The sequence below is a fragment of the Populus nigra genome, chromosome 8 (genome assembly GCF_951802175.1).
Source record: "Populus nigra chromosome 8, ddPopNigr1.1, whole genome shotgun sequence".
Taxonomy (NCBI): domain Eukaryota; kingdom Viridiplantae; phylum Streptophyta; class Magnoliopsida; order Malpighiales; family Salicaceae; genus Populus; species Populus nigra.
Window position 1 is genome coordinate 1,646,627 of NC_084859.1, and position 12,445 is coordinate 1,659,071.

General features: G+C 31.8%; 1 protein-coding gene and 1 long non-coding RNA gene across 3 annotated transcripts; one reads left to right on the forward strand and one right to left on the reverse strand.

The window, feature by feature from the left end:
• Nucleotides 1-2,007: 2,007 nt before the first annotated feature.
• Nucleotides 2,008-2,405, forward strand: LOC133700932 (uncharacterized). The gene has a single exon (XM_062124664.1). It carries the CDS (start codon nt 2,008-2,010, stop codon nt 2,365-2,367), a length of 360 nt encoding a protein of 119 aa, XP_061980648.1. The 3' UTR covers nt 2,368-2,405.
• A 1,408-nt stretch (nt 2,406-3,813) lies between these two features.
• Nucleotides 3,814-5,260, reverse strand: LOC133701493 (uncharacterized). Of its 2 annotated transcripts, XR_009843583.1 has the most exons (3): nt 4,402-5,260; nt 4,140-4,275; nt 3,814-4,016 (listed from the first exon to the last, which is right to left on the reverse strand). It is a non-coding gene; the product is annotated as an uncharacterized LOC133701493 (long non-coding RNA). The 2 variants fall into 2 exon arrangements; XR_009843582.1 differs by lacking the exon at nt 4,402-5,260 and having other exon boundaries at nt 4,140-4,351.
• Between the last annotated feature and the right edge of the window lie 7,185 nt (nt 5,261-12,445).

Consider the following 12,445-nt stretch of genomic DNA (forward strand, 5'->3'; position numbering starts at 1 on the left):
TTTGTGTTATGACCATATGATTTATTTTAATATAAAATACCCTTTTACCCTCCTCTTTATGCCTTTTCTAACCCCTCAAATAAAATTTTGATTTTTTTTAATTGAAACCCAAATTAAATTAATTATAGAACTATTTTTCATAATATGATTATAATTTAATTAAAAAAAATTTTAATTAAAAAAATTTTGAATTTTATACCTTATATTATTTTAATTAAATTGTTTGACCATCTAATTTCCTTCAATGACTCGAGGGAATTAGCTTAAACATGTCTATAATTATCTAATTAGAATGGCATGCTAGATGCCTATGTTTATTTATGAATTGTTATGTATGGAATATATATTTGTTATGTCTTATTTTGAATGACATGTTTAATTATTAAATCTCTCATTAAAATAATAAGTGCATGTGAAGAATATGAAAAGTTTCCTTGCAATTTTATATGCATAAAACTAGAGTTTTATTCATAGATAATTAACTTGTTAAGTCAGTCAAGGTTACCGCTAATCGAATATTTTTAATGTTATAAAATTATGTTATACTTAATCAACCTATATGATTTGGACGAGCCACTCATAAATATATAAGATTATAGACATGAATAGATGAAACATATAAGACATCTTTAGATAAAGAGTTCTTATATAATTGATAAAGAAGTTATATGGAGATGGATTGATAAACCATATTAATTTATTTTATTTTAATTTGTTGAGTCAATTGGATAAATTAGATACGATCTTAACGCACTAAAAAAAATTAAATGAGATTTCTCAAATTAAAAAAAAAAAAAAACTGAGAGATTTCCTCTACAATAATAAAGAACAAAGAAAAGAAACCGCTGCCTGTCAAGAAGATATCACATAGCCTCCTCCGAGTAGAAACGTCATTGCACGCCCGCAGTTCAAATATGATCCCGTGTGGCAAATTTATTCAAAGCCTCTTGATTTATTCTTTGGGCTACATGCACACAACACAGAAAGCAGTCAAACTCGAAATCCAAAAGCGATTACTCGATGCATGCTGCAGAGATCGAGCGTAATTCTAGAGATTATATTATAAAAAATATAGTGTGGACCCAGAATTGAAAATGACTTCAAATTTTGGACAGGCAGGGAAGGACTTGCCCTTCAACAATATCGTGCACCTTGTTGCTTATTCGAACAAAAACCTCGCAGAAATCTCCAGAAAATGCAGAATGTAGCTCTCCCTCTCTGCGGACCTTATTGATGAAACTTTGGGCGGATTTAGAGCACATGCCTGCAAGGTCAAGAAACAACCTTTTCCAAAATCACAAGAGCCAATAATAATGGGAAGGATGGCCTAGGTAAAATACGGTTAACTGATAGCAAATCTTATGCAATGTATTATATAAATCTCCATTTTCATTTTCAAGTCACACACTGTCAAAATTATTGGGCATGAATAATAACTCCATAAACATGTAATTATTTCTTTTGTTAATGCTCAATATTATACTGATCAAATTATAAGTGAAGTGAAGAGTGATATTGTCCCGAGTTCTCCCAAAGCTAGCCAGCTTAAGATGAATAAGCATTTTGGACACAATTATAAATAAGACTTTTTAAAATATTTAAGAAATATATTTTTATTATTATTTATGTATGTGGGGGGGTAATTTTCATTTCATAAAATATAATAAAAAAATATACTTGCTTATTTTTATAGTTTTGTTATTAAGTGGGGGCCTGAGCCACTATCCAAGTTGACCAAATGCTATAGTTCACTAAACACCTAAACAAGCATGCAAGATCAAGAACCGACTTTATCTTGGTTCTCGCAAGTTAGAACGAACGAGGTGCGAAATCGATCAAATGAACAAGATTTCCGAAATCTCTCGCTCGATGTCTTTCTACCGTGAATACAGTAGCTAGCTAGTTATAAATTAACAACAAGCCCCCTGCAAGAAACCATATCAATCCAGAAGATAGCTTAAACATAAGTACCATTTCTCTCTTTTTTCACGACCCTTGAGAAAAAAAATGCAGATCTTCAGCAAAGTGTTGACAGATACTGATGTCCGTGTTCGGTTCTCGTTCCCAACTCATTGCTTGCAGCATTTAGATTTTGCTGGAAATAATTATGTTGATTTGCATGTTAAAGATAGCTGTGGTGAGCTTCGAGTTATTCGTTGCCTGAAGAGAAATGGAGTTTATGACAAGCCAGTGCTTTCTGAGAGCTGGCTTAAATTTGTTGCTGATTATGGACTGAGAGTTGGTGACAAGGTTGTTCTTCATCGTGAGGATGACCATAACCTGGAGTCACAGTTCAGGATTGAAGCCAAGAGGAGTATCAAGCTGTTTGGTGAGGAGGATTGGGGTGAAGTGACAAGAGCTAACTAGCTATTATTTGCATGGAGCGCGGATGTTCGGCCATATCCAGATATATATAGAAGAACGAATTTCCCAAGTTTGGAGTTTTTTTGCGTGTAAATTTATGTATGTTTGAGTCTAATTAAATAAATATGTTGCTGTTCTTAGTTTCTTGAATATGTATTTAATTATATGTGATCAGATTCTGTTCTTAAGGTGTCATCGAGATATAAGTAAGCCTATTATTGCGGGTTTGAAAAGCGCGAAGAAGAAAGTTGGTTGCTATACAAAACTCCTGCTAAGGAACTAGAAGAAAGAAAGCGATTTGCCATTGCTGCAGCAGCAGCAAGAGAGATTTTAAAAGAGATGCTTAGCTTACCTCTTTACATGTATCAAAAACAAGAACACCCAATATTCCAAGCCTGGTGCACATCCAAGATACTGAAGAGGTCAATAACATGATTAAAACATAATGGATTTAATTAATTATATGTGATCAGATTCTGTCTCTAATTACGTTTCCAAGAGTTATGTTTTCTTTTTCTTTCAGGTTTTTCAACTTTGTAGGTTTTTTATTTTTATTTTTATTTTTTTCTATTTTGTGCGCTTTTCAAGTGTCTGAAAATGAAGATTTCCATTGATTTAAAACCTATCGTAATAACATATCATCTATAATATTATGTTCCTAAAACTTTGATGACATTTTGGAGATTTCGGGTATTTATAAAACTTCGACAGATAAAATAAAATGGGATATCTTACAATTAAAAGAGGGGCAATAATAATAATAATAATAATAGGTTGGAGGGACTGTGTAAACCTAAAAGAGGGGCAATATTTTTTTTCTTTTTTTAAAAAAAATATTATCTGTTTTTATAATATCAAATATTATATATCCCAATCTGACTATCAGATCAGATCAGGTTGAAATTTTACGAGATGTCTCCTAATTAGATATCTCAGGTTAAAAGTTTAGAAAGGACTTGTAAAATTATCAATTGCATTTTTATAATTTTGTTTTGAAAGGTCATCCTTTTATTTATTTATTTTTAGATTTGATTTTTTTTTTAATTTTTTTATTTAATAATAAATTTATTGAAAATTAAACTACATAATAATTATAGTTAAATTATATTTTTATTAATTCTTCATGTTGTCTTTAAATTTATCAAATTAATTAGGTCATACTAATTAAAACCCAACTTTTGAATTTGCGGGTATATATAGATTTGAGTTGTTCATTAAATTAATATTTTGAAATATAAACAGTTTGGAACGATACGTGAAAACGCTATGAAACTAAAACATGAAAAAACAGAACACTAACTGGAACGGATTTGTTTAAACAGAGCAATTGTAACTCAAGATTCCAACTTCCCCTTTCCTTCCTAGTTTATGTGAAGTATGCTTACTCATTCACATCAGAGGACAGTTTTCTTTTCTTTATTTTTCTTTTGTAAAGAAGTTCGAAGCATCAAGAAACTAGCTCAGTATTGAATTGAAACATGTCTAGTCCTTTAAAATTCACAGAACGTAACAGGGATAGTGAGAGTAATTCAATAAAGAAGCACTCAAACCATATCATACATAACTGAGAAGAGAAACTTACTTCGTTCCTCCTCCTCTTTTGATAAGCCCAGATGGAGGGATTCACAGAAGGCATCATAAGTGCCCCAAACCTGTAGCAAAACGCAAAGAAAGTTGGGTGGTATACAATACTCCTGCTAAGGAACTTGAAGAAAGAAAGCGATTTGGCATCGCTGCAGCAGCTAGAGAGATCTTGAAAGAGATGCTTAGCCTACCTCTTTACATGTATCAAAAACAAGAACACCCAATATTCCAATTCTGGTTCACATCCAAGATATTGAAGAGTTCAATGCTTCGGTCAATGCAGACGAGAGTGTTGAGGTCAACAGCCAAGTCTCCATGATTTGCTTACTAATTGGATCCTCAAAAACAAAGAGCAAATACCATGAGAATATTCGAAAGCAATAATTGAAGGGGCTTAAGCAAAGATGCCGTTCATATATATTCAGAGATTAGGTAAAAAGATTGGGGAACTACCTGGAACGTAGGACGAGATTGCGTTTGAAGGAAAAGAAGCGGTATTATTTTGACTCACAATCTTGGAACAAGTACAAATAAGTCCTTCTCCTTTATAGTCTGGCTAATCTACCCCTAAGCTTTGTCTTGCCTTGGCCTTTTGCCCTCTCTCACATTGCAGCTATAAATCATGCTCGTCTTCTGTTTTCGCAGATACAAAACCCCAGCACTTATATTTGGAATACCATGATTAGAGGCTACTCTGAAGCCAAAATGGGCCATAGTGGCTTCTTGTTTTTCTGCCAAATGCTTCAGAATGGCGCTGAAATGGACTGTAGGAGCTTTGTTCTTGCGCTCAAAGATGGGTTTTGCTTCTGCTATGTTGTTTCAAGATGGGTTGGCCCGGTTTTATGATCTGCTGCGTGGTTGTTTGGGTTTTGCTTGACACTTGTTTGATGGAATTCCTGCTAGAGATGGATTTTCTGTCTATGACTGATGGGTATTCTAAGCGTAAGTGTTGGGATGAGACTGGAAGCTTTTTGACTCGATGTCAGTGGAGGGCAATGTAGAGCCAGAAGAGGTCACTATGATAGCCGCTCGTTCAGCTTGCTCGCAGAAGGGGGGTTTGAGATTAGGGAAGAGTTTTCACGAATATGTAAAACTAGAAATGTAAATCACCATGAATGTGAAATGTGGCTGCTTGGATTCTGCAAGAGGGATCTTGGATACCATGGGAGTTAGATATGTGTTCTCTTGGACGATAGAAGAAGAGTGTGGCAGTTGGAGAAGAATGAGATTTTCACAGTTAAATCAGGTTGTGCTCTCATTGATGATATTTGGCATCGAGCATCTAAGAATTTAAGGGATGCTTATGTGGTTGTTGTTGCCTACAGAAAAATTATTAGTTATGATGATGATTGTTGTTCTTTTGTGATATGGAAATTGAGACTATTGATCACCTTTTTATTCATTGCTATGTTACTTAGAGGTATACTGAAGACTATTCAGCTTGAATGAAATCATTTGTTACATGGCTTAATTAGTTGCTGAAGGTTGAGAATATTTTCAAAACATGAAAAGAAATTATTTATATATGAATCATTAAGGTTTTATCTTGTTTTAAATATAAATCAACTCAAAATTTTATGAAAAATCAATAGCTAAAAAATGAGATTCAAGATTTAATAATCAAGAAAGAAATTGAAAATAAGAAAAAGGAAATAAAGAACAGATCACAAGAGGACATATTGAGGCTCTGTTTTCGACACCTCCTTTATATTTAGAAAGATCTCAAAGTGAGATGATTAATTACACGTGGAATAACACCAAACAAGGTCGTAATTAACCCCAAACAAAACACCTAATTAATTATAACCTCGTTTGGTGGACTTCCAAGGTGTGACTGAATTGTATCATCAAGATCTTTCTAACGGTACCAGATGTGTAAAAAACAAAGCTCCGGTGTGTCCCCAGTTACTCATTCCTTCTTTACTTTGTTTCTATTGTAAATAATGGATACTATTTCAAAAGGTTTTTATCTAGTGTTTATATAGTGAACTCTGATATAGGTATAGCGACCTCGATAGGCACAGGACCCTTAGGTTTGACAATTATGCTAGACCTAAAGAAATATGAGTCTGGCGAACATGCCAGATTCAAAATACGTGCGTTTGGCTATCATGTCACGCCCAAGGTAATATGGATTTGGCGAACATGCCAGATCCAAAATACTTGGGTTTGACAATCAACCTAACCCAAGGCAAACATGTTAGCACTCTATAAATACCATGCGCTCTTACAAGGTGCTAAAAAAACCGTGGTATTATTTTTCTGTGTTTGCAAGGCTTGTTGGTATTTCCTTTCTATCTTGGTCGTTGTTTTTGTAACCCTTATCTTTAGATGAGGAACTTGTTGGATCTTGGAGGATAGCCTTGTGTTGAGAAAATATCCTTAAGGACAGTGTATGTACACGCTTCAAGCTATAGTTTGTTTATGTTTGATGTATCTTGTTTTTACACCAATCTTAAGGATATTTTAGTAACATGGACGAGAACACTACTGTCGACAACGTTGTTGCCCTAAACAATGTTGTTGTTGAGAACTCAGCTGCTGCCATCTCTCATGTCGCCAGCTCTGCTGTTGTTGCCGTTATATCATTAGCTAAACCATTACTCATGTTTTACCATAGACGACATTGTTCACTTTTTTTGTTTTAGGTTTGCTATAAATTTAAGGGGGGAATATTAAACCCAGTTGAATTCATAGTCTGGGTTTACCCTAAATAAACTAAAGCATATGGGGTGAACGATATGCAGATGCACTGCTCACCCCCTCATGTTTTATTATGGACGACACTAGTTTTGTTTTTTTAAGGTTTTGCTATAAATTTAAAGGGAAAATGTGTGAGGTGAACATCGTGCAGCTGCATTATTCACTCCTTTATGTTTTACCGTGGACGACATTGTTTACTTTTTTTATGTTTATTATAAATTTAAGGGGGGGAAATATTAAACCTGGTTGAGCTCATGGTCCAGGTTCACCCCTCAAGTTTTACTATGGACGACGTTGTTCTTTTTTTTTTGTTTAGGAAAAAATATTTTCTTTTTTTTTGTTTCTATTTTTTAAAATTAATCTTATTTTTATTTTTATTTTTATTTTTAATTAGATTAATATTCTTTCTCTCTTTTATGCTTTTCAGAAAGCTTATTTGAAATGACAATTATATTTTAATTATACATTTAATATTTTAGGAGGTATTACTTATGAATCTATATTTTTTAATCTTTTATATACATGAACTTTAATTTTGAAAATAAAAAGGATATTTATTTTCAAATAATATTTCTAATATGTGCAATCTTGCATATTATTTTTTACCTTTTATTTTATTCAATTAATTTAATATGTGTGTCTATTTTTATTATCGTTTAATTGAATAAAATAATTATTTTAATTAACAAATTTAGTAAACACAGCCACGTAAATGTCACGTCTTGCAAAATTAAATATTTTAATTTACACTTGTCTCTCGAATTTTTCAGTATTTATTTTTAGTCATTGTTTATGGTTTTTTTTCACTTATTAAGACATACAGTTCTCATTGTTTTGATTGTATGTATGTATAATTTTTTTTATTTTCACTTGGAATTTTTTTAAATACAAAAAAGTATTGAAAAAGTCTATATATAAATTTTTTTGTTATCTAGTATAAACTAAAAGAGGTGGTGCTTTTATTATGCACTATCTTGTAAAATACTATTCATTTCAATAGCATTTTTTTGTCTTTTTTTTTTCTAAATATATATTTTTTCTAATTTTATACTTCAATATTTTGTTTATTGGAAATTAGGTTTTATGATTTATTGTGGTTTGCTTTATACGTGGTTAGCTCGATCTTGTAATCCGTGTCACAGGTTTGGTGGGTTGACTCCAATTTTATTTGTCTTTTTTAATTGATAATTTTTTTTTTTCAATTTCATCATTCAACAATAGGTTGATTGGAAATTAGGTTTCATGATTTATTTTGATTTGCTTGATATAAGATTATCTCGGTCTCATTACTTGAGTCGCGGGTTTGACGGGTTAACTTTGTTAATTCGAGTTTTTATTGACTTTTTTTATTGGAATTTTTTCTATTTCATCCTTCACATTTAGTTGATTATGAATTAGGCCTCATGAATTATTTTGGTTTTCTTTCAATGAGGTTATCTCGGTCTTATGCTCGGGTCACATGTTTCGTGGGTTAACCCGGATAAACTCTTATTGTTTTGTTGTATCCTATTTTTAAATTTAATTTTCTTTATTTTCAACCTTTACAATGAGCTTATTGAAAATGAGACTTCATAATTATTTTTTTATTTGCTTTTAACAGGGTTGTCATAGTCTCATGACCTTGGTCGCAAGTTTGACAGATTAATTCAGGTTGACTCCGGTCTTTTTTTTTTTATTTACTTTCTATGAGATTATCCTGAATATTTTTTTCTAATTTCATACATCAATACTTAGTTTATTAGAGATTAGGATTCATAATTTATTATGATTTGCTTTATACATGGTTAGCTCGGACTTATAACCTGTGTTGTAGGTTTGGCGGGTTACCTCGCATTTGTTTTATCTCTTTTTAATTGACCATTTTTTTTCAATTTAATCATTCAACATCAAGTTGACTGGGAATTAGACTTCATGATTTATTTTGGTTTGTTTTTTATGAGATTCTCTCGGTCTCATGACTCGAGTCGCGGGTTTGGCGAGTTAACCCTGTTGACTCGAGTTTTTTTTTAAACTTTGTCATTGGCATTTTTTATATTTCATGATTCAGCATTGGTTTTATTGTGAATTAGGCTTCATGATTTATTTTGTTTTGCTTTCTATGAGGTTATCCAGTCTTATGCTTGGGTCACTTGTTTTGTGGGTTAACCCAGGTAGACTCAAGTTGTTTCACTGTGTTCTATTTTTAAATTGATTTTTTTTAATTTGCAACCTTTAACAATGAGTTTATTAAAAATTAAGTTTCATAATTTATTTCGATTTTCTTTTAATAGGGTTATCACAATATCATGACCTTCGTCGCAGGTTCGACATATTAATCCGAGTTAAATTAAGTAATTTTTTTGTCTATTTTTCATGAGGTTATCTTGATATGATGACCCGAATCACAGGTTTGGCAGTTAACCTAGATAATTTTTTTTATTTTTTAATTAATTGTTTTCATTTACATTCTTCAACAATGAGTTGATTGGGAATTGAGCTTTGTAATTTGTTTTGATTTACTTTTTATAGGGTTATCATGGTCTTATAATCTAGGTCGTGGATTTGACAGATTAACCTGTGTTAGCCCGAATCGACTCAATATGTTGTCCTTCTAATATTATTTAAAAAAAAAAAAAGATGTTGTCTTGAATTTTTGTTAATCAAACAACATTTTTACAGGTTGTCTAGGGTTACTTATATCCATCAGGTCGATCAGCTCACATCGGCTCAACCTCCACGCAGTTTTAAAAATTATTTACTTGAAAAATATTAGCAATGTCTGGATGTTTCTTTTGTTTGCTAAAAAAAATTTATCTGACACGAAGCGTAGAGGAGTTCAACGATCTAGTCTATCAACAAAAACTAATGGAGGGAAATCATTATTCCTCTCCTTGAACGGTACTATTTAAGTACAATGTGGCCCGTGCCACACCGAGGGTGGGACCAAACTTTTTCCAACACTAAAAAAGGATATTCAACCGATGATAATCTAAGACAACTAAGTTAAATTAACTAAAACACAGCCTCGAATATGAGACCGAAAGAACCAGTAAAAAAAAAGAAAAAAGAAAATTAGAAAGTTCAAGGCCTGATAACCTAATGTCAAAGATGAAAACAAAAAAAAAACCTTCAAAAAATACAATGCCAAAAAAGAAAACCCGAGTCAACTCGAGTTAACCCTGTTGACTTGAGTTTTTTTTTTTACTTTTTCATTGGCATTTTTTATATTTCATGATTCGGCATTGGTTTGATTGTGAATTAGGCTTCATGATTTATTTTGTTTTGCTTTCTATAAGGTTATCTAGTCTTATGCTTGAGTCACGTGTTTTGCAAGTTAACCCGGGTAGACTCAAGTTGGTTTACTGTGTTCTATTTTAAAATTGATTTTTTTTTCATTTTCAACCTTTAATAATGAGTTTATTAAAAATTAGGCTTCATAATTTATTTTCTTTTCTTTTAATGGGGTTATCACAATATCATGACCTTGGTCGCAGGTTTGATAGATTAATCCGGGTTAAATCAAGTCATTTTTTGTCTACTTTTCATGAGGTTATTTTGATATCATGACCCGGGTCATAGGTTTGGCGGGTTAACCTAGACAGTTTTTTGTTATTTTTTAATTAATTGTTTTTGTTTACATTCTTCAACATTGAGTTGATTAAGATTTGAACTTCATACTTTGTTTCGATTTACTTTTTATGGGGTTACCATGGTCTTATAATCTAGGTCGTGGGTTTGATAGGTTAACCTGAGTTAGCCCGAATCAATTAATATGTTGTCATTCTAATATTATTTATATATATAAAAAAAGATGTCTTGAATTTTTGTTAATCAAACAACATTTTTACAAGTTGTCTGGGGTTACATATGGATCCATCAGGTCGATCACGTCACATCGGCTCAACTTCCATGCAGTTTTAATAAAATATTTACTAGAAAGATATTAGCAATGCCTAGATGTTTATTTTGTATGCTAAAAAAAATTGATATGACTCGAGGCGTAGCGCAGGTCAACGATCTAGTCTATCAACAAAAAATAATAGAGGGAAATCATTGTTCCTTTCCTTGAACGCTACTATTTATGTGTTTTTCATTAGAAAGAAGGTGGCATGCGCCATACCAACGGTCGGACCAAACGTTTTCCAACACTAAAAAGGAAATTCAAAAGGGAAAAAAACACAAGGCAATAAAGGACTTGACTAACCTATTACCCGGGATATGAGGCAATCATGATTAACTTGACTAACCTATTATCCGGGATATGAGATCGAGATAACTCAACAAAAAGAAAAGAGCAAAACAATGAAGTTAAGGGCTTAATAACCAAATGTCAAAGGACAAATTTTAAAAAAAAAACATTTTTCAATAAACGACTACCCTGCTAGGAGGCAACCATGAAAAAATAACAAGGTAAAATATTCAACATAATTTAAAACCCGAACAATGTAGACCAGACATGGTATAAAAAATGAAAGAAAATAATTGGGGGCTAAATTGGAAAACAAAAAAACCAAGAAAGGGATAAAAAAATTTATTGAAAGAATGAGGACCAAAACTGGATAAAAAACCAAATGAAATTAAATGTCAAGAGACAAAATTAAAAAAGAAATAAATCAAGAAAATGATAAAATATATAACAATCAAAAGAATGAGGACAAAAAATAATTTAAAAAACAAATACAATAAAATTAAAAGGGATGGAATTGCAAAAAAAAATAGTAATCAAGAAAAGTATAAAGCATAGAAATAGAGCAATTAAAAGTAGAGTTATCAAATCGGATAAAAAAATCAAATTAAAAAAATATTTATGAATGAAATTGAAAAAAATCCAAACTTCAAAAAGCATCAAAAGCCAAATAAACAGTAATTAAAAGTATGACAAAAATAAATAAGATTACAAACTAGAGGACATAATTGTTTTTTTGAAAGTTTAAACGCATTTTTCTAAGAAATGAGAGACAAAGGATAGAAGAAAGAAAAACCTCTCACCGCAACTCAATCAGACCTCCTCTTCAAGCACACGCCACACCATCGAAAAGAGGATGATGCGTCACTCCCAACGTCGTGGCGGTAGCAAGACTTTGGTCATCACACGATCCCTCACACACCACTTAAATGGCGAGGAGGCCATGACGCGCTAACGAGTGCATGAGCAATTGTTTTTAATAATATTTAAACACTTAGGATTACCTACCCACACTTGACAAAGCCTAAGAATAACAGCAAAACCAATCAAAAATGACCAAAATACCCTCGTAAGTAGCCTTTGTTTTTTTTCAAATTGCAAGGTTAGTTTCGCCTTTCTACTGTTTTTAAAAAAGGAAAAGACGAAGAAACCCTTCTATACATGTATATTGTTTTCTCTTCCAAGAGCATAATCGTAACTCCATTATTCTTTAAAAAATGACAAAAAGACCCTCACAACAAAGATTTTGTTTTTTTTTTAAGGCAAGATAGTCATTACACTAAAAAAAACATCTCCAAACTATTTTGTCCTCGATCAATTTTGTAATGACGAGTGTATCCCATGGAAAAGACATTTCTACCCTAAATTACAGGTCTAATAAGTTTTTTTGGCGAGAGCAAAATTGTATTTATGTTATTCCAATCTATGATTTTTGTGTCTAGGGCCATAATACAAAACTGAGCTCATTTAGTTTTTTTTTTTTGGTAATTTTATTTTATTTTTCATTTTCATTTTCTTGTGTTGAGTTTATTAAGAACCAAACTTTGTTATTTATCTTGTTTTTTTTTATATGAGATTATTGTGGTATCTGAAAAATGTCTCGTACTAGGTAAGTTTTGATTTTAGGTT

Excerpts from the sequence above, each read along its gene's own strand:
- LOC133700932 (XM_062124664.1), top strand. The coding sequence starts at position 2,008 with ATGCAGATCTTCAGCAAAGTGTTGACAGATACTGATGTCCGTGTTCGG.